This window comes from Anguilla anguilla, chromosome 19 (genome assembly GCF_013347855.1).
Source record: "Anguilla anguilla isolate fAngAng1 chromosome 19, fAngAng1.pri, whole genome shotgun sequence".
NCBI classification, from domain to species: domain Eukaryota; kingdom Metazoa; phylum Chordata; class Actinopteri; order Anguilliformes; family Anguillidae; genus Anguilla; species Anguilla anguilla.
Genome location: NC_049219.1, coordinates 14538498 through 14557486, shown reverse-complemented (window position 1 = coordinate 14557486; position 18989 = coordinate 14538498). Strand labels below are relative to the sequence as shown.

The 18989-nt window shown below is 48.6% G+C and overlaps 2 protein-coding genes across 10 annotated transcripts in view; both read left to right on the top strand.

Annotated features, from left to right (window-relative positions):
• The window catches only part of c2cd5 (C2 calcium dependent domain containing 5), a 30657-nt gene extending 30321 nt beyond the window's left edge, over positions 1 to 336 (top strand). For all 9 annotated transcript variants that reach the window (XM_035401927.1, XM_035401925.1, XM_035401924.1 and 6 more), the window contains one exon: positions 1 to 336. This exon is cut by the window's left edge and continues 1086 nt beyond it. The gene's annotated coding sequence lies outside the window, so the exon portion shown is untranslated.
• Positions 337 to 2984: 2648 nt separating this feature from the next.
• Positions 2985 to 18177, top strand: st8sia1 (ST8 alpha-N-acetyl-neuraminide alpha-2,8-sialyltransferase 1). The gene is made up of 5 exons (XM_035401947.1): positions 2985 to 3927; positions 7685 to 7829; positions 11293 to 11402; positions 12380 to 12472; positions 14818 to 18177. The coding sequence occupies exons 1-5, from the start codon at positions 3749 to 3751 to the stop codon at positions 15296 to 15298; spliced, it is 1008 nt and encodes a 335-aa protein (XP_035257838.1). The 5' UTR covers positions 2985 to 3748; the 3' UTR covers positions 15299 to 18177.
• Positions 18178 to 18989: the final 812 nt, after the last annotated feature.

The following is an 18989-nucleotide window of genomic DNA, read 5'->3' as shown; positions in this document are numbered from 1 at the left end:
CATTTTATTTGTTTAAATGTTGTACTAAAATCTAAAATTGGTATTTTTGTAATATTAAATTGATGGATTAGTAAACTGTGCAATGCATGTGCGATTAAATCCTAGGGGGGTTTGAATTTGTACTGTGTGATTTGGGGGGGTATCGTCACGTAGTGAATCTACTGGTCAAATGGCGACAATGCAGGTCCGACCTGTGCAAGACTTGAATGTACATACAGATAATGTTGCTTTGTTTGAATTTGCAGCATGCAGATCTTTACCCTCTATATGATTATCTGCTTATAGGCCTGAAGATTACCCTGTCTTGCACAATAAAGCTCTGTGTCCGTGGCTGTGTCCTGTGCCCAACGCTGTCATTAATACCACCTTTAAAGTGACACCACCTGTTTTAGGGGTTCACAGGGGAGGTTCACCCAAAAACGAAGTTACGGGATGTGTATATGTCCGCCCGGATAGTTTCGCTGAAATGTGATGACTTTTCCAGATATTTTCTGACCCAGATAAAATGGAACTTGCGAGACCATATTTATGTGGCTCGATAGCAGCAAAAAATTTACATTCGAAAAATAGCGACGTCTCTTTTCAACCTGCTGAAGTAGGTGAACTGTGTGGCCTGTGTCCGAGCATTACCTTTGTGCAGGCGGACGGGAGCGAAATTTGAGTGAGGGTGACAGGACGTGATGGAATGCGACCGTTTGTTGTAGCTTCAGTATAGCAACTTGTTAGCGACTTTATTAACACACTTAGCAACTTCTAAATTCATGGTTGAGGTATTAACAGAAACTACACCTATTAATATCTCAACTGTAAATTTCGGAGCCGTTATGTGCAAGTATGTTGCTAACAAGTTGCTATGTCGAAACAAGCAGCTGCATTCCATCACGTCTTGTCACCACCATTTAGGTTTTGCACTAGTCCACCTGAATGAGACTTTGCTCAGATGTAGGCTACACAGTTGACGCACTTCAGTGTTTAGATGAAACCACGTAGAAAAAGTATCTTACACCTGAGATACCAAGATAAAGCTCCTGTTAAATATTAATAACATACGTGCAACAGTGCGAGACTCCCTGACATAAGCCTTTACTTAACCACACTGTCTGTACGGACAGAGGGCCTTCAGGTCCTAAAACTTGGGACGGATGCAGGATGAGTGCTGGCCATTACCCAGTTTATGCAGCTCCCTTGGGCCATGTGTGCGTGTGCGTGTGCGTGTGTGTGTGTGTGCGTGTGCGTGTGCGTGTGCGTGTGTGTGTGTGTGCGCGTGCGTGCGTGCGTGCGTGCGTGCGTGTGTGTGCGCGTGTGTGCGTGTGTGTGTGTGTGTGTGTGCACGCGCGTGTGTGCGTGTGTGCGTGCGTGTGTGTGTGTGTGCGTGTGTGTGTGTGTGTGTGTGCGCGTGCGTGCGTGTGTGATTATCAGCTCCAGGGCTTGTCGATAGCCTCTTCACCGCCACGCTCCTGCCGCGGGCGCCCCCCCCCCCCCCCCCGTCCCCCGTCCGCACAAAGGAGGGCGTGATGAAAGGGCCCTCCTCTAAACTCGCCGCTCCGATCGTGGCCACAAGCCGCCGCCCCCCCCCCCCCCCCCCCCCATTCAAACTGAAAAGTGTTACATTTTAACGAGTCTGCTCTCGAGGCCCAGCGGCGGGTGCGGGAGCTGTGATGGTGGTGGCGGTGGTGGTGGCGGCGGTGGGGGGGGGGGGGGGGGGGGAAGAGTTACTAGAGAGCAAAATGTCGCAAAACAGCGGCGACTGCACAGAAAATCCGGCTCGAGATCGATGCACGTCGAGACGAGCGGCTCTTAATGGTCTGAAGTGATTAATTGCAGCAGCTCCTCGATCGGAAGCCGAGCGCTGAGCTCAGAGCAGAGCGGCGACGTTTTCCCCAGCCCCTGCGCTCACGAGGACGGTCTACTCGGGAGGACTGCTGGCAAGCGTCAGAAGAATTCAAATAACACGTTCTGAATAACGCGTCTGCTCAGCGATTTCCAGCCTGTGCTCGTCGCGCCAGCGCGTGGAGTCATCGGTACGGCTCTGCAGCGCTCCGGCAGTTCAGCCCAAAATGATTTTTCTTAAAGGAATTTCTGGGACAGAAGCGGTAACGCCCTGCTTCACGCAGCCTGACCCTCGGCATGCGAGGGCTGGAGCGTCTACAGATGTGAGGCGGACCGGACCGGCCCCTCCTGGACCAGACCGCTGAGGGACCGGTCTCCTCCAGGAAAGGACCGTGGCCGTGTCCCAGCGCTAAGGCCGCTGCACCCCGCATCTCGCACCCCCCCACGATTCACACGCCCACAGAGCAGCAGCGCGGGGGGGTGCGTTCACCTGTGACGCCGTCTCCACCGAACCCGTCGTGCGGTACACAGAACGGCGGTCGCGCGAACGGCGGCGAGGCAGCGGGGAACGGCCGGCGCGTGGTCGAGGGGATTTGACTGACATTAGGGCGCTCGATGGGAGCTGTGGTCAATTGGAAAAAATATGAAGTAAAGTGCTACTAAAATGAAACTGAATTGCACTGAAATAAAATTTAAAAAAACCCTTTCACTCTATCCAGAATGGTTCATCTCTTGATCATTTCGAAAGGCTTATGTGATAATCATATTTAGTATCCAATATTTTTGTTGATTGCATTTTAAACTACTGTGGCTGTCCCATAGCAAGGAATTTCTGTGCAATTGCCTCCATATGAATTAATAATAATAATAATAATATTGGTGACACTCAATTAGTGTGCTGTCTACAGTACCGGATGGTTCTGGGGTAAAAGGTCACCTTTATCGTAGTTTCAATTGAGATTAAGATTCTTGATTTATTCTTTTATTTATTATTATGTAAAAATATAAAGCAAATTTGTGACTATGATGACGATGACCAGCACTACTATACAGAAATGGACTGAGCACAATATTCGGACATCCATTTTATGTTTTACGCCACCAATTACTTAAAAGATCGCTGAGGGCATTTTGTAATTCAGTTCGAATCCAAATATGATGGAGAGCCCAGCTGAGGCCAGCGCCCGCCCATGGTCACACCCCCAGCTTGAGTGACAGGACGTGTAAGCAAGCGCTGCTACCAGGCAAGAGCATAAGAACGACGCTTTGTTCTGGGAGAGTGATTCCTTTGGATTTTCCCAGTTTGTCGGGTTCCTGGACCCCTTGCGAAAAAAAAGGGGAGAAGACGAACGAGGAGGGGAAAGAACGGACGCGCGCGCGGCTGGATTTACAGTGCAAGGGCGGAGGAAGAGGCAATAACACACAGAATTGCGTTCTCGAACCGCAATGAGGGTTCTGGGCTCTGTGCAGAGATTTGTAAGACCTCGTGCAGCAGGAGGAGACTGCGGCGGATTTACCAGTGATGCAGCCGTAGTCTGGGATGAAGCAAGATGAGCGCCGTCCGTCCGCCCAGGCTGGAGAGAGATGTAACCGATTACTTCTGAAGCGTTTGAGTTCGCGTGACGACAGAGCGTTTTGATCTTGAGAACGGGAACAACGGTCTTAATTTAGAATTCGGCCGGTCGAGGTATAACGGATTTGGTATGTGCATAGCTCGACGAAACGTTATCAAATCTGACTCTCGATTTCGACTCTTTTTCATAAAGCAAGAAGCATGAAGATGAACCAAAATGAAATATTTTTATGCGCGTACAATGGAAGTAGCTAGCGTGCCTATCCCGGTGGTCGTCGCTTAAATACATTTATTCGGCTGGGTCATTTGTAAAAAAAAAAAAAAATAGTCGCCTCTACAGTAATAATGTTTGTAAGATGCCCCAGGAGCAAGCTGTCGGTGTGGGCTGCTCTGTGCGTTATAGTGCTCTGCTGGTTGTACATTTACCCAGTTTATCGGCTCCCCAGCGACAAAGAGATTGTCAATGATGTCCTGCGCCAGGGACAAGTGTGGAAGAAAAACCAGACCAGGATCCGTTTGTTTAGGTATTTTAATCCGCTATTTTATGTTTGCTATTATTATTATTAATAATAATAATAATAATAATAATAATAATATTTATTTTTGTGTTTGTATCAGTTTATTTTATTTGTATATTTTATCTATTTTGAATCAAAATGAAAGGCAGTTGCAACTATGTTACCGTTTGCTTGTGGCAATTGACTCCCCGGTAGTGCCAATAGTATTTGGCAACATTTATGGTGTAATAATTATTGTATTAAATTGTATTTTCCTCTTTTGGGATTTATTTGAAATAATGATGCAAATTGAATTGGGAGAGGGGTTCGGAAATAAATCAAATCAAATCCCCCGCCCCCCCAATATTATCATGTTATATTCGGTGGTACTGTTATTGCTTCCCCCTCCTCTCCCCGATAAAAAAAATACTAGGGGAAGACGTCTTGTTTGTTGCCCCCGCAAAGTTGAAATGAGACCTGCATCCTTGGCTGTTACATAAAGTCCGTGAAGATTAAACTTAGATTTAAATTTCATTTGTGGGTACAAATTAGCGTATGATGCGATTGTATTTTATTCGATGTGTTTTTTTAGATTGATTTATTAATGTTTTATAACAGTATTCCTAGAAGATCGTGACTGAGCGGCGGGGGTTGTCGGGTTGAAACGATTAACTCGGGACAAATAAAGCCACACCTTGTAATTGAAGAATTCCATCACAAGGAGTAGGCTATTTGCGCTGTATTACAGAATGCTTGCGTTGGATGCGCGTCCCGGCACATGCACTGGGGTTTGCTGCCTGATTATTAGTATCCAAGAAACCGAAAAAAGGCAGAGGAATCGCAAATAAATCGGTGCATTGCACGGCGGTGTCCTGCCTTTCACAATGCAGGATGAAGACTTCTCAATCGAGGTTCCACATTGTGCAGCACATTGGGCTACAGCCACTGAACATGTGCTATATAAATAAGGATTGATTGATTGATTCCCACAGTTGTTGCTCAAAATGGAGAGGGCAGTCCAAAACCTGTGTAGTGACAGGTTGCCGAGTACTGCAGTTGTCACGTGAGCGGCTTGCATGCCACTGTTTGCTATTGATGTTCAGAAAAATAGGTATAGTCTTAAATTTGCAGCGCTGTCTGACAATTGTGATACCTTCTAAGTTCACTATAGTTCCGCAGGCCTACCTGCCTTGAGGCAACAAACAATGAGTTAAATTCAAAGTATGTGTCCCATCCAGAAAATGGTAAACACAAATTAGACTGTTTTTAGAACAGGAGCGTTAAATCCTTGGGTGCGGAAATGCTGCCATTACAAGACGTTTCAAAAAGTTGCATGTCCAGGAGCTGTTCAGATAACATTGCTTCATCAAATGTCCATGGCAGTGTGTGCTCACGTTGCCGTTTCTCTGTGCTGGAAGCTATTTGTCCGATACCATTATACATGCGTGCAGTGACACGATAGTTTGTTCCCTTGATGACTAGAAGAAACACAATCTAGTGACTCTTCTGCAGATTCACCACGGTATCACCATCATAGTGCGTGGGGGGGGGGGGGGGGGGGGTGAGTGAAAAAAATTCGGCATATCAGTTAAACAGCCCGTGTCATGTTCAGGGTCCAGTGCTGTAAAGTGCAAGATGAGATAAATGCAGTACGGTGCCCTGCGGACCAGCGCTATCTGTGTCCTGTGCGATGGCAGCCGACAGCAGAGAGCGGCTCTCTGGTCCTCTGAGTCCCGCCGCCGCGCCGGTCGAGCCGCTCGTTCCTGGTCTGTCGCGGGCCGTTAGTGGCGGTTGGTGGAGCATTTCGGCCTGTCCCGGCAACGACGCGGGACAGGCAAAGGTACCGCCGCGCCCGGTTCTGCCATGGTTTTAGGTAACGAGCTTCCTTCGTGGCGCGCTCTCCCATTTTGGCTCCCCTCACGATAAATAAATGGCGGGCTGTGGATCCTTTGTGATTAGATGACACGTTCAGCCGTTTATCTGAACATCTGAACGGTGTGTCCATTTAGGCTTTCCCCTGTTTCAGTTCACCCTGCAGATGTGGCGGTGTGGCTGAAACATCGAGCAGCACATCGCCGGCTGAGCAGCTTCCAGCCTCTTCCGTGGCGTACACCATCGTACAAAAATAAGATAGAAACTGAGCACGCTCTCACCCGTCAGTCACAGGCGGTGAGGCGGTGGCACTTCCTCTGGCAGTTTCTTGTTTTCATTTGAAAAAGAAAAAAAAGGTAGCTCTGGGGGGAAAGTTCAATTGCGCTGCAGCACGTCACGTAGATTTTTTCACGCACCCACAGCGACTTATAACGTAGAAGAAGATCGGTGCGTTCACCTTGTGTACAAATAGTGCTAGACCTTCTCTTGTTTTTACTGAGCCGGTCATCAACGTAGACTTGTCATGTACACCTTTTTTGTTTCGGTACAGCTATTTATTTATGCATTTTTGGTTCAGTAAGGATTTTTGATTTACGTGAAACTGAACCAACCCAGAACTCGTTTATATATATATTTATGTATTTTTTTAACCTCTATTTTGCCACCATTTTCTCATTTTGGTTTACCTTGGTGTACACCTTGGTGTACACTGTACCCAGTGTGTGTGCGCATGTGTGTATGTGTGTGTCCATTCTCAGCACTACAATTTGGGTGTAGTTGAGAGAGTGCAAACCAACACAGAATGTCCTATGAAATGTGTGACACCAAGCCGCTCCTCTGTTGTACTCCCTGAGTTAAGTCCTCACACAGAAGTCACTTCATCTGCAGATGTCACACAGAGGTCACTTCATCTGTAGATGTCACACAGAGGTCACTTCATCTGCAGATGTCACACAGAGGTCACTTCATCTGCACATGTCACACAGAGGTCACTTCATCTGTAGATGTCACACAGAGGTCACTTCATCTGCAGATGGCGGGTGGACTGAGGGCAGCCCTGTTGATTGGCCGGGGTCACAGTGACAGTGATGGATGATTCAGATGTCCTGCCGCCTGATATCCCTCCCTCCTCATCGGCCATCTGTGTGCTCCCATCTGGGGCTGATTGACACAGCCTGGACTGGCACAGCTCTGACTGGCAGAGCCTGGACTGGCACAGCTCTGACTGGCAGAGCCTGGACTGGCACAGTCTGGACTGGCACAGCTTAGACTGGCAGAGCCTGGACTGGCACAGTCTGGACTGAAAAGTCTGGACTGGCACAGCTTAGACTGGCACAGTCTGGACTGGCACAGCTTAGACGGGCACAGTTTGAACTGGCACAGTCTGGACTGAAAAGTCTGGACTGGCACAGCTTAGACTGGCACAGTCTGGACTGGCACAGCTTAGACGGGCACAGTTTGAACTGGCACAGTCTGGACTGGCACAGTGTGGTTTCACTGCCGGCTGTTGGGCACAGAGCTCAAACAGGATGTGCCACCCAGCAGCCCTGTTAGTGTGTCCTTAACAGCCAGCCGCGGTGTAGCTGACTCCTCTCTTAATAGTGCTGGGAAGCCACATTAAGCTTAACCCTCCTATTATGTTCAAATTAACTAACAGCTTTTATGTTTGGGATCAGTTTGACCCCAGCAATATAAACCTGCAGAAAATAATTGTAACTGAAAGTGTTACCCAATTAATAATAATAATAATAATAATAATAATAATAATAATAATAATTTGTGTGGGATCCCCACAGTATTATACCTAAATGTTGCCATTCGCTGTGTTGCACCAGAGTTAGCGCAAGCTCATTTTCATGTGCCGGTTCCTTTTTGCTATAATGAATACATTGAATGTATTATCTCCTGGCAGGCATCTGCTTAAGGTATGCTGCAACCCCCGGAAGATGTTTGCAGTGACGAAGGAGAACTCCCCGCCAGGGAAGGTGATCTGGTACGATGGAGAGCTGTATCACTCCCGCACCGTCAAAAACGACACCTACGCTCTGTTTGTACAGGTAACGACTCCATTACTGTCAACCTGGGAGGTCTGTGTGTCTTTGTGTGTGTGTGTGTGTGTCTGTGTGTAATGCATGGTATTTAGTGTTAATTCTTTTTAATAAAGGGGCGGGACTTTGCTAATGACTGACAGTAGAGTAGGCTGGACTTTGCCTTAAACAGCGGTGGGGCTGCTCAGGTTCTGTGCCCATTGGACATTGGAGTGTCATAGGGTTTGCTCTGTGATGTCATAGTGCAGCCTCTTGCTGGAAGCACAACGCTGGCCTGTTTGGCCTCCTTCAGTCTCGCAGACGTCAGAATGAAAACGTTGGCTCGTTGTTTTTATTGATTCATTTGGCGGCAGCGGTTCATTAATTATGTTGTGGAATACAGTCCTGATGTGGCCGCTTTAGTACAGCGTGCCTCAATTAGACAGAAGTGCTGCTAGCCTGTTTTTTATTATTAATCAACTTAACCAGTGTTCACAGTTATCCTGTGCCATGAGATGTGGTCTGGCTCGTTCGCTTGCTCACCGCTCCCATGAAATAATAGAAGATTGCCAATGTATCAATGAAAAATGAAAACAAGCACTGTTATACTTTAGTCATTATGTTTATATCAGAATTTCATTTTTAATTGTAATGACGAGATGTGGGATACTGTTGGAGTGATTTGTGTGTTTTTTTGTTGTTGTTGTTGTTGTTTTAAAACCAAATAATCTTCCTGATTAATCTGTATGATCTGCAGCGTCAGCCTGACCCGGTTTACAGCAGGCACTTGTGCGGTTCAGTTCAGTATATGGGGTAGATAACCACACGCGGCTGCTGCTGGAGGGAGTCACAGGAGCTTGTAACGCACTTGGGTGACGTCTATGGTCCTGGCACCCAGCAGGGTTTTCCAGCGTAATTATCATCAGTGATGCTGGTGGTAATTATACCATAGACGCGCTGCGCACTGTGCACTAGATGCATAACCTATTGGTCCTGCTCATTTCAAAAGTCAGAAGGGAGGGGCTGGTTGTCCGACGCTTCTGTTAAGTCTGGTGAGTCCGTTGCTTTAGTTCGTTAATGACCGTGTTTTTCTCCCGATGAACACGGCTGGTTTCGCAACAGCTATGTTCCATCACGGGCTTTCTTTCAGAGCCCCCGACCCCCGAGAAACTGTTGCGTAACTTTAAAAAAAAAAAAAAAGCTTCAGTTGCCTCAAAACAGCTGAACATGGCTGAACGTTGCTTAATGTTCTGCATTGATCATTAACTGCAGTCTTGTAAGAGGGCAGAGGATGAACGCTTCTCTCACCAGGTTCCCGGAATAATGATCCATCCTTTTATACGAGTGGCGAACTTCAAGGGATTCGACCTGTCCCAAACCGAACCTGATGCCCTTAGCCCATTATGTCCGTGAACTGACTGGGATACTTGGGCTGATATTTGGTATCTGGGCCACTCTTGGAGCATTAGGCACGGCGCACGTCCCCCAGTAGGGGAGAGGAAGGCCTGTTCGAGTAGCGGTGCCGCTAAAATCTCTGCCTCAGCATAATTTCACCCTGCAGCAGAGCACGGCAGTTAGTCAGTAGCTAGTCAAAAAAAAAGGAAGAGAGAAAAATAAAAAGGACAAACTCACCCCGTGAGGGAGTGAAAGGGTGTTTGTTTTCCGCTGGGTGAAACTGGGAGAAGATAAGTCAGTATGAGAGAGAATCAGGAAGAAGACTCAAAGCGAGCGGTCCTGAGAGCAGTTTTATGACTGATCTTGTGAGAGCACAATCGGGTCCTGTGTTCAGGAGCAGCCCGCGCTGCTGGCACAGACAGGTGCTTTGTCACTCACACAGGAAGTTGTTCTGGGGGGGGGGGGGGGGGGGTTCATGTGCGGCGGAATCACAGCATGTTCCAGCGCCTCCGTCTCCTGACCGTGAGAAAGCCCACCGAGCGGAGCTTTTATCAACAGGGAAACGGCACCATGTGACAGAAAAATACAAAATTCATATTTATGACAAAAAAAGCGTTTAAAACGCTGGCCTCCTTTGTCTCTCATGTGTTATACATGTGGTCTGGTATTATAAGTGGCGTTCTGTGCTGACTGTGACGTCCTGGCTTATGTAACGGTGACCCCCTGCTGAACGGAAGCAGGTCTGCTCCAGGAGCGGGAGGAGATGGGAGGAGACCGGAGCGTCTGGACGACGGGCTCTTTTTTCGGCTCTGCCCCGTTCCGCTTTCCCGGTTTGGCCGAGCGCGGCTCTGCTGTGGCGTCGGAAATCACAGGCTGCCAAAAATAGCCCGGCGGAGAGGCGGGGAGGCGCGCGGGGTCCGGAGTGCTCCTCAGCGGGCAGTCTGCCCATCTCACTTACTGCAGGGCCCAGTACACCTGTGCGTGCGCGTGTGTGTGTGTCATGGGGTGTGTGTGTAATGGGATGTGTGTGTGTGTGTGTATCATGGTGTGTGTGTGTGTCATGGGGTGTGCTCGTGTGACTGTGTCATGGGGTGTGCTCATGTGAGTGTGCATTAGCGTGTGTGAGTGTGTGTGTGTGCGTGTGTGTGTGCGTCATGGTGTGTGTGTGTGTGTGTCGTGGTGTGTGTGTGTGTGTGTGTCGTGGTGTGTGAGTGTGTATGTGTGTGTGTGTGTGTGTGTCGTGGTGTGTGTGTGTGTGTCATGGTGTGTGAGTGTGTGTGTGTGTGTGTGTGTGTGTCATGGTGTGTGAGTGTGTATGTGTGTGTGTGTGTGTGTCGTGGTGTGTGAGTGTGTATGTGTGTGTGTGTGTGTCGTGGTGTGTGAGTGTGCTTTGAGTGGCTGTGAGTCGGTCATTTATTCCTCCTCGTCCTGCCAGCGTCTCTGGATGTGAACTCCACTCTGAGCTCCAACAATAGCGGCTCTGACTGCGGCCCGGTGCGGCTCCCTGCTCTCTCTCTCTCAGCTCCTCGTTCTGCTCGTCCCGGCCGCGTGCCGCTCTCACTCAGGACCTCTGTTCTGGTCATGCAGAAACGTGCACAGACAAGAAAATGTTGGTCTGATATTGACTTTCCTTTTCAGGAAAGATTTCATGATTTGTTGAGCTGATTGGCTGGAAAACCTTCATTGTGTGAAGCCCCATTTTACGTGTTAAATGATAATGAGCTTCTGGAGGTTTTGAAACGGGAGCAAGTTCATACTGTGTTGTGTGAAGTTGCCTATTAATTAACCACAGCACAGCACCTTCTGTGCTCTTAATGAATGTTTGAGTGAACCTTTCCTGGGTGTGTGTGTGTGTGTGTGTGTGTGTGTGTGTGTATGTGTGGGGATGTGTGTGTGTGTGTGTGACAGAGAGTGCAATTTGCGCTGAGTCTTTGTTATTGATGAGACATCCTGTACTAAATATTGTGCTAGGTCATGGTGGAGAGACTTTGTGCCTTATTCAACAGCTTTGTCTGTATCTCTGTGTGTGTGTGTGTGTGTGTGTGTGTGTGTGTGTGTTTGTGTGTCCATGTCTGTGTTTGTGTGTGTGTGTTGCCAGGAGATGCCCCTTCAAGCCCCCCTCAAGAGGTGTGCCGTCGTCGGCAACGGCGGGGTCCTGAAGCGCAGCGGCTGCGGCAGGGACATCGACGGGGCCGACTTCGTCCTGCGGTAAGAACAGAGAGGCGTCCGCTCTACTGCCCGCGCAGACATAACTCACGTCACGCGTCCCCGCCTCAGCGCACGGGCTGAGCATGAGCAGAGCGCACGTTAGCCCCGCGGGTTAGTGCGTGAGAGACCGCAGGCGTGTCCGTCTACCTCAGGAGCACCGCTAACGGTGCGGGCGCTAATGGGACTGGACTCATGACCAGCCGCTCCTGCGCAAGGAGCTTAGCCCGAGCGCTAAGCCGGTCGGTGAGTCAGTCCGTTAGGAAAGACTGACTTACACAAAGGGCCGAGGGGCAGCCGCTTGCCCTGCTCATGGACTTATCCCTTCAGCACCTGAGGTGTTGCCATAGGCTGCAAAATGTGGAGAAATGTGGAGTTTCTGTGCTTTAGCTGAGTGTTAGCGTGTAGCTTGCGCAAAACATACAACACTTTTCAACCGTTTTGCCCTGCCCTGCACTGCAGTGCGCATTACACACAGTGGAACTCAGGGTGTTCGTTCTCCGCTTGGTTTGCAGTACTTACTGCTGAGTGGAGAGGACAGGCACTGGTACAAGAGCGCTTCTTTTTGGCAAGCAAAATAAAACCAAAGGGAAAAAACTGGAGAAATATTTGGGATGATTGTTGGGGGGGGGGGGGGGGGTGAGGGGGACCCCTGGGGGCTGTGTGTGGAAACAGGCGTGATGCGTTTCTATCTGATGCTGCTTCTGGGACGGGCCTGCCTTCATACCTCAGTCAAACTTACTGGAAAAAGATTCCTAAAATAAATAAATCACGGGTGGAGGAAGGGCCTGGTCAGGAGAGGGATAACTTGGCAGGCATTGGCCCCCATAATAAAAATGAAAGTCAGTGCCTTATACATTAGTGTGTTATACTTTTAATGCGCTGTTTTATTGATGCTTTCATTGATGAGATTATTGCAGTGACGCTGGCTGTTTTGTTCCGTCGTTGTGTGTGTGTGTGTACCTGTACTGGGTCATCAGGTGCAACCTGCCGCCGCTGTCTAAGGAGTACACTGAGGACGTAGGGACCAGAACGCACCTGGTGACGGCCAACCCCAGCATCATCGAAAAGAGGTACGCCCCCCCCCCCCCCCGCACGGCCGACTTCACGCTGCGCTAGCATTGCTGTCAGTCTGTGTACCTCTCAGGCATTCAGGGTCTTCAGCTGTTATGCCGAAGGGATGTTATGTAATCTGAGATGGTTTGACGGGCCAGTGCACAATGTGGAGGGCCCTACCAGCACCAAGGGGGCGCTGTTCTACTGGTGTGCGCTCGCTGTGAGCCAACAGGAGCGTGATTCCGTTGGCATGACTTAGGGCTGGAACACAGGAATACAGGGGCGCATTGCCGTAAGTGTGCTGTTGTTTTTAACACACATGCTTGTTTTTTTTTTTGTAATTCTGCATTTATTTATTGCCCTCTTGGACACAGGTCTCCCCATTAAAAGAGATTTTACATCTCAGTGGGAGTTTCTCCTGGGGGAGAGCATTGTTCTTAGTGAACGGCTCACCAGAGAGTTTGTGATGGAGTACCTCTCCTCCAGGTTTCCCTCAGTACTCCTCTGGGTGCTGTAGGATAAGAGGCCCGTGGCCCTCTGCCGGTCTGTGGTTGAGGGGAGGTTGAGCTCTGATGGCTGCTTCTCCTGGTGGACACACCCAGGAAGGGCCACGCCCATCCCTGTGGAGCGTTTGCGCTGGTCTGAGAAACTCTGAACTGTGTCGCGCTCACAGCTGTGGCGTCTGAGCAGCTGTTGGCCTCGGTCCAAACATCGAGAGAGCCTCATTCTGAGAGAGAGAGAGAGAGCCTCATACTGAGAGAGAGGGAGAGAGTGTGAGCCTCATACTGAGAGAGAGAGAGAGAGAGAGAGTGAGCCTCATACTGAGAGAGAGGGAGAGAGTGTGAGCCTCATACTGAGAGAGAGAGAGAGAGAGAGAGTGAGCCTCATACTGAGAGAGAGGGAGAGAGTGTGAGCCTCATACTGAGAGAGAGGGAGAGAGTGTGAGCCTCATACTGAGAGAGAGGGAGAGAGTGTGAGCCTCATACTGAGAGAGAGAGAGAGAGAGAGAGTGAGCCTCATACTGAGAGAGAGAGAGAGAGAGAGAGTGAAAGAGTGTTCTCATTAAAATGCTATTCTGCCTTTGCTGAATCATGGGATATAGCACATTTGTTTGTAATGACAGTCCGAAACATCAACCTACCAGTACGTCACTAGTGAAGAAATCAGTACTGATTGATATCGAAATAATCCAGAGCTGGACTCAATCAGCATTGGTCCTTGACTTTTGTCAGTTTGTCACAGTTTGAGGAGTTCAGCACTGAACTAAAACTACCTCCCCAAACTGCGCGGTGTGATTTGGGCCGCGGGTGGGGAAAGGCTGCTGTAGGCGAATCCCAAAGGAAATTTACTAAATGAGCAGTTGGCACAGGGCTGCATCGGTCTGATTTGTAGTCTCTATACAGGCCAGGCTCTCATTAAGTGTAACAGGGGAGATGCGCTGAAATAAGGCTATAAGTTACCGTGTGGCCAGGTCTGCCAGAACACGTTGTGCGCTAACTTACCTGCCTGTTCCTTTACTCAGTAAACTGGCCCAGCTGCTTTCAGAGTGCATGGAGTGTGATGGAAGCCGGGGGCCTGTTGCATTGTGTGCTCAGCTGTAATACATGCACACTGCACTGGGCCGGGCTTCACAGGCCTGGATTTACTGCCCCAGGTCTGACGAGTCTGACTTCATTTCTCTGAGCGGTGTGAAATGGAGCGTTGCTTGAAGCCCTGTTGCTTTTGGTATTAGGTCCTGTCCAAGCTGTCGTTGCTGTGCTTTGAAGCTGCAGTGGGGCGGGTGCAACACAGTCCAAGTTTGACGAAGGGATCTAGGTCATGCCTGCTGTGTCTTGCTCTTTGTTCATTTTCATATTCGAGTAGATTCCTAGTAAAATCAGACTCCAGGTTGACTCGGACGTAGTCTATTTTTATGCCTTCACCATTTGAACAGTTGAATATACAGTGAAACCGTGCAGTATGCTAAGGTAGTGTACAGCTGAATACCTGCTGCTTAGCCTGTGAAGCATTTCATGCTGTTTTTGCTTGCAGGATATTTATGAATCGGTGAAAGCAACAGAAAGCATGGTCTTAAAACTCGACATTTTATAAAATGCAAATTGTATATTACATCGCATCACATAACATGTATTTGGGAGTCGCTTTTATCCAAAGCGAAGTACAGTAAGTGCATACCGAAGGTCATTGGAGCAAGCACAAAACGCAGGCCAGATAAGGTACCATATGCATTATGCAACAGCTATATTCTTTGCTTTGTGCGACCCAGCACGTTCCCTTGGGTTTAAACTGAGCTGAAGCATGTCATAGGTACACCTGCACTCTTCATCTCTGCCCCCCTCCCCGCCCCGCCCCTCTCCCCCAGGTTCCACAACCTGCTGTGGTCGCGCAAGGCGTTTGTGGACAGCATGAAGGCGTATGGGTCCAGCTACGTCTACATGCCGGCGTTCACCATGAAGCCCGGGACGGCGCCGTCCCTGCGCGCCTACCACGCCCTGGCCGACGCCGGCTCCAACCAGACGGTGCTGTTCGCCAACCCGGACTTCCTGCGCAGCGTGGGCCAGTTCTGGAAGGGGCGCGGCATCCACGCCAAGCGGCTCTCCACGGGCCTGTTCATGGCCAGCCTGGCGCTGGGCCTGTGCGAGGACGTGGAGCTGTACGGCTTCTGGCCCTTCTCCGTGGACCTGGAGGAGAGGCCCATCAGCCACCATTACTACGACAACGTGATGCCCTACTCCGGCTTCCACGCCATGCCCGAGGAGTTCCTGCAGCTCTGGCACCTGCACAAGACCGGCACCCTGCGCATGCACATCGGCCAGTGTCCTGACGCCAACGCCGCCGCCTAGACCCCCCCCCAAATCCTCCACCTCCACCCACCCCCTTCTCCTCAAATCCTCCAGCCCCCCTCTCAACTTCCCCTCACCCAGCACCCCATCCACTCCCTCCTTCCCCTCACCCTCAACCAGCAACCACTCGCTCCTACCTCCCTCCCCACCTCTCTCCCCATCCGCATGAGAATGAGTGATCTGCCACACACTCCCCCCCCCCCCCCCCGCCCTTTGTACCCTTCCCAAATACCTCCTCCTCTCTCCCCAGGGGGAAGAGTCTGATTGGACCTGCTGCATGGAATTCTGGGGCTCTCGTCTGCTTTGTGTCTTTAGCTGATCGGATGGTCACGAGGCCTTGTGTTCAACTCTTGTGTTCAAAATTTTTATGATAGTAGAGGGGGGTGTGGGGGGGTGTGGGGGGGTGGGGGTGGTGGAGACTGGGGTTGGGGGATGGACGAACCGATCATGGTAACTGCTGTTAGAGACTGGTGAAACGCAAGGGCTTGTGGGAAGAAAGTATTAAACAAAAAAAAAACATTTTTTTAAGTGAAATCTGTATGTGTGTGTGGGGGAGGTGGGGTGGGTGGGGAGGTGGCGGAGGAGGGCTCACACAATGACCAAACTCAGTCAGTCAGATGCTTAATGAAATTAAGAAAGCATTTTTTGACATTGTAAGAAATATGTTAAGTTACCATACTATGACCATTTACATGGTGTTTTTGTTCCACAATATAGATGGACGCCAACCAGAGTATTAATATGTCTGTGCTAGATAGCCCCGAGGATATCAGGCTGGAGATGAATCACTCTCGCATTCTTCGCAGGTCCAAATATTAAATTTAGAGCTTGGGGAGTAAGGATATGTACGCAGACATCACCAGATGATCAGATGCAGTTAGGAACAAACAGTACTGAGGTAATTGCATCAGGCAATACAAAATGACCACTGTGCTCCGTCACAGTAAATCAGATTTGGCCTGTCCACAAAAACATAATCAAAGATGTGGCTTTCAGGACCTAAGAGTCAGGACTGCCTATCGCACTGAATTCCTGCTTCTTATTTCTGGGTAGCATTGAAGACCCTGTTTTCCAGCCCCTCTCCAAAACCTGTTTTGTGCCAATGTGAGCGAGGTGTTAAAGTTTCTGTTAAAATATTTCTGTCATTTCTGAGGAATGGCACGTGTGTACAGTAGTGGATTGCACTGCTTCATGTTTTCTTTCTCGTGCAGCCAGGAGTGTTACGTAAGGAAAAGACAACTGGAGGAACTGTGCTGAGGATCGACACGCTTTCGTTCCTGTGAAAGTGATACGATTCGTCAGCGGCTTTTTTTAGTTGCAGGACACCACTGAATACAATTTAAATGAACTGTGAGCCATCGACCAATCAGCTCAGGTCTAGGAAGCCTTTTTTTTTTGTATTTAAATAAGGGAACGGCCTGGAAATGAAGTGGTGTATTTTTTTCTTCTTCTAGTTTTTGTATCTCAGCATGCGTGCATACAGAGATATTTTTAATGAATTTCAGACTGAATACTTTGCCTATCAGTAAGTCTGTGCAGTGCAGTGCAGTTATCTGTGTTCTTATGTGATTTTACGATCATTGTAGGGCATTGTAGTCTCCTGGTGCCACCGGGGTTAGCGGACTAGTCTACCTCCAACGTCCACTTCCTGTGCGATCCCTCCTTTCAATCAAGATGACAGGAAGCGCGTCGCTGAAGCACATCACCACAGGAAATGCATCACAGGATGGAAGGGAGTCACGGGGTTCTCGGTGCCAGTGCAGGAGAATAAGTGTTTACAGGTGAGAGGCAGGCAGCTCCCAGAGTCTCGTACGTTTGAGTGGGGAACGTGAATCCTCCTTCAGTAGTGCAGTGCTGGCTAAAGCGAGCTTTTCAGAACCGTTCATTCATTTTTTTACCAAATCACTGGTTCAGTTTCAGCAGCTTGAGGGAATGGTTCCGAGTGCCTTTTTCTAGTGCGAGTAAATTTAAAAACATCATGAAGACAAAGGGAAGAGCACAAATAATATGAATATATTGGTGACTTGAAGCATCTTTTTTCTTTTCTTTTTTGTGAATTTCAAACATTTTAAACGTCACTTGTATTTTGTAGACATTTACAGCATTTTCAAAAATAATAATTTCAGAACAGTAATTGCATTGAACATTTGCATTGCTAAAGTAGTTGAAGGAATGTGATCTTTGACCTTTGTCCAAAGGTCATGTGACCCAGGCTGTGGCTAGAAAAAGGTCTTAAATGGAATGATCTGATTGGTGCAGGACCAAGATGTGTGTACTTGATGTGTTTATGTTTATGTTGGTCTGAAACTGTATAGCATATTTACTGAAATATAATTGCTTCATCGAACAAAAACATTGAAGTTCAAACAGTACATTCCTCCCGATCTCACCACAGTGGAGAGAAGGAATGTGGAAATCTGTGCTGTGTACTAAAGAATGCATGGTTGTAGTTTGTAAACATGGAATGTTTTTTGATTGGTTCATTTCTGCTCGTCCGTTTCTTTTTAATATTCTGGAGCCATAACCAGGGGTAATATTTGTGTTTGGAACTACAGTACCTCGGAGTCCCAGTTCAACTGAGAAAACTTTTATTTTTGTAACATAAGCTGAAACTATACAGAGGTACTAGGAACCCAGAAAGGACGTCTGTTTTCGGACAAAGCGTCTGCAGTGTTCAGGAGAAAATTCGGCCTGCCACATTCGAACGGGAGGAGCCATTTTGGCAGAAGTCGCCGTCCCGAACTGCTCCATGGGTCTCGAGATAATGTGCTACTGTGAATTAGAATGCTTTAAACCTGTGTGTGGACTGATCATGTTGAAATAGACCATTGTTGTTGCTTTGCCCCGTTCGACGTGGATTAAAAATGTTGTAAAGTTTTCTGATCTGTTGCTCGTGGTTTTTTTCCCCATCACGTGACGGTCGAAGAGATGGGATTGATGTTGTCGTGTTTTTACTTTGATTCCTCCACTAAAGAAGCAATCTGTGACTCTTTTGAATTAAATGTTCTAAAGCAGGTATAATACTGTCATAAGCAGTCATAAAATCTCCTGGCAGCTTTTAATAGATGGTATTACACAAACATAATGTACACAGTGATTGCTTTGTAACTTATTTTGAAATCTTGCTTTGTAAAATGTGCTGCACACGGCATGACAGCAAAATGACATTTGTCATGAGCTGTCGTGATATTTAATGGCAGGTGTTCCGTCGTGATTACAGCTTTGTCATGCAGGCTTTATGACGTGTGGTTAAAGTGAAGTGTCATTTCTGGTGTGAGTAACAGGCCGTTTGGGGGGTGGGGGGCACAGTGGCTCTGAGGGTGAGCTGCGCAGCTGTGAATCAGACGGTCTGCTGGGTTTTTTGTGGCCCTTTCGCTGTGCGCGGAAAGTACATTCCTGTCACAGCTTTTTTTATTATCAGCATGTCTCTGTAATAACATGTCAGTGGGGAGGCCTACAAGCCTCCCGCCCAGCTCCCTGCATACACTTTCTCCACAATCTACAAGTCTTCCCTTATGTCAGCATGCCCAGTTACTGCGAAAGGCAGTAACTTCCCCCTCATGGATGAGTGCTGCTCTGGGACCAGATCTCCTCTGCTGTGACCTTCTCCTTTAATTGTTTTCTGAGCCCATTAAAGGAGCCCCCCCCCCCCCCCCCCCCCCCCCCACCCGTTTCTCCTTCAGACGCAGAC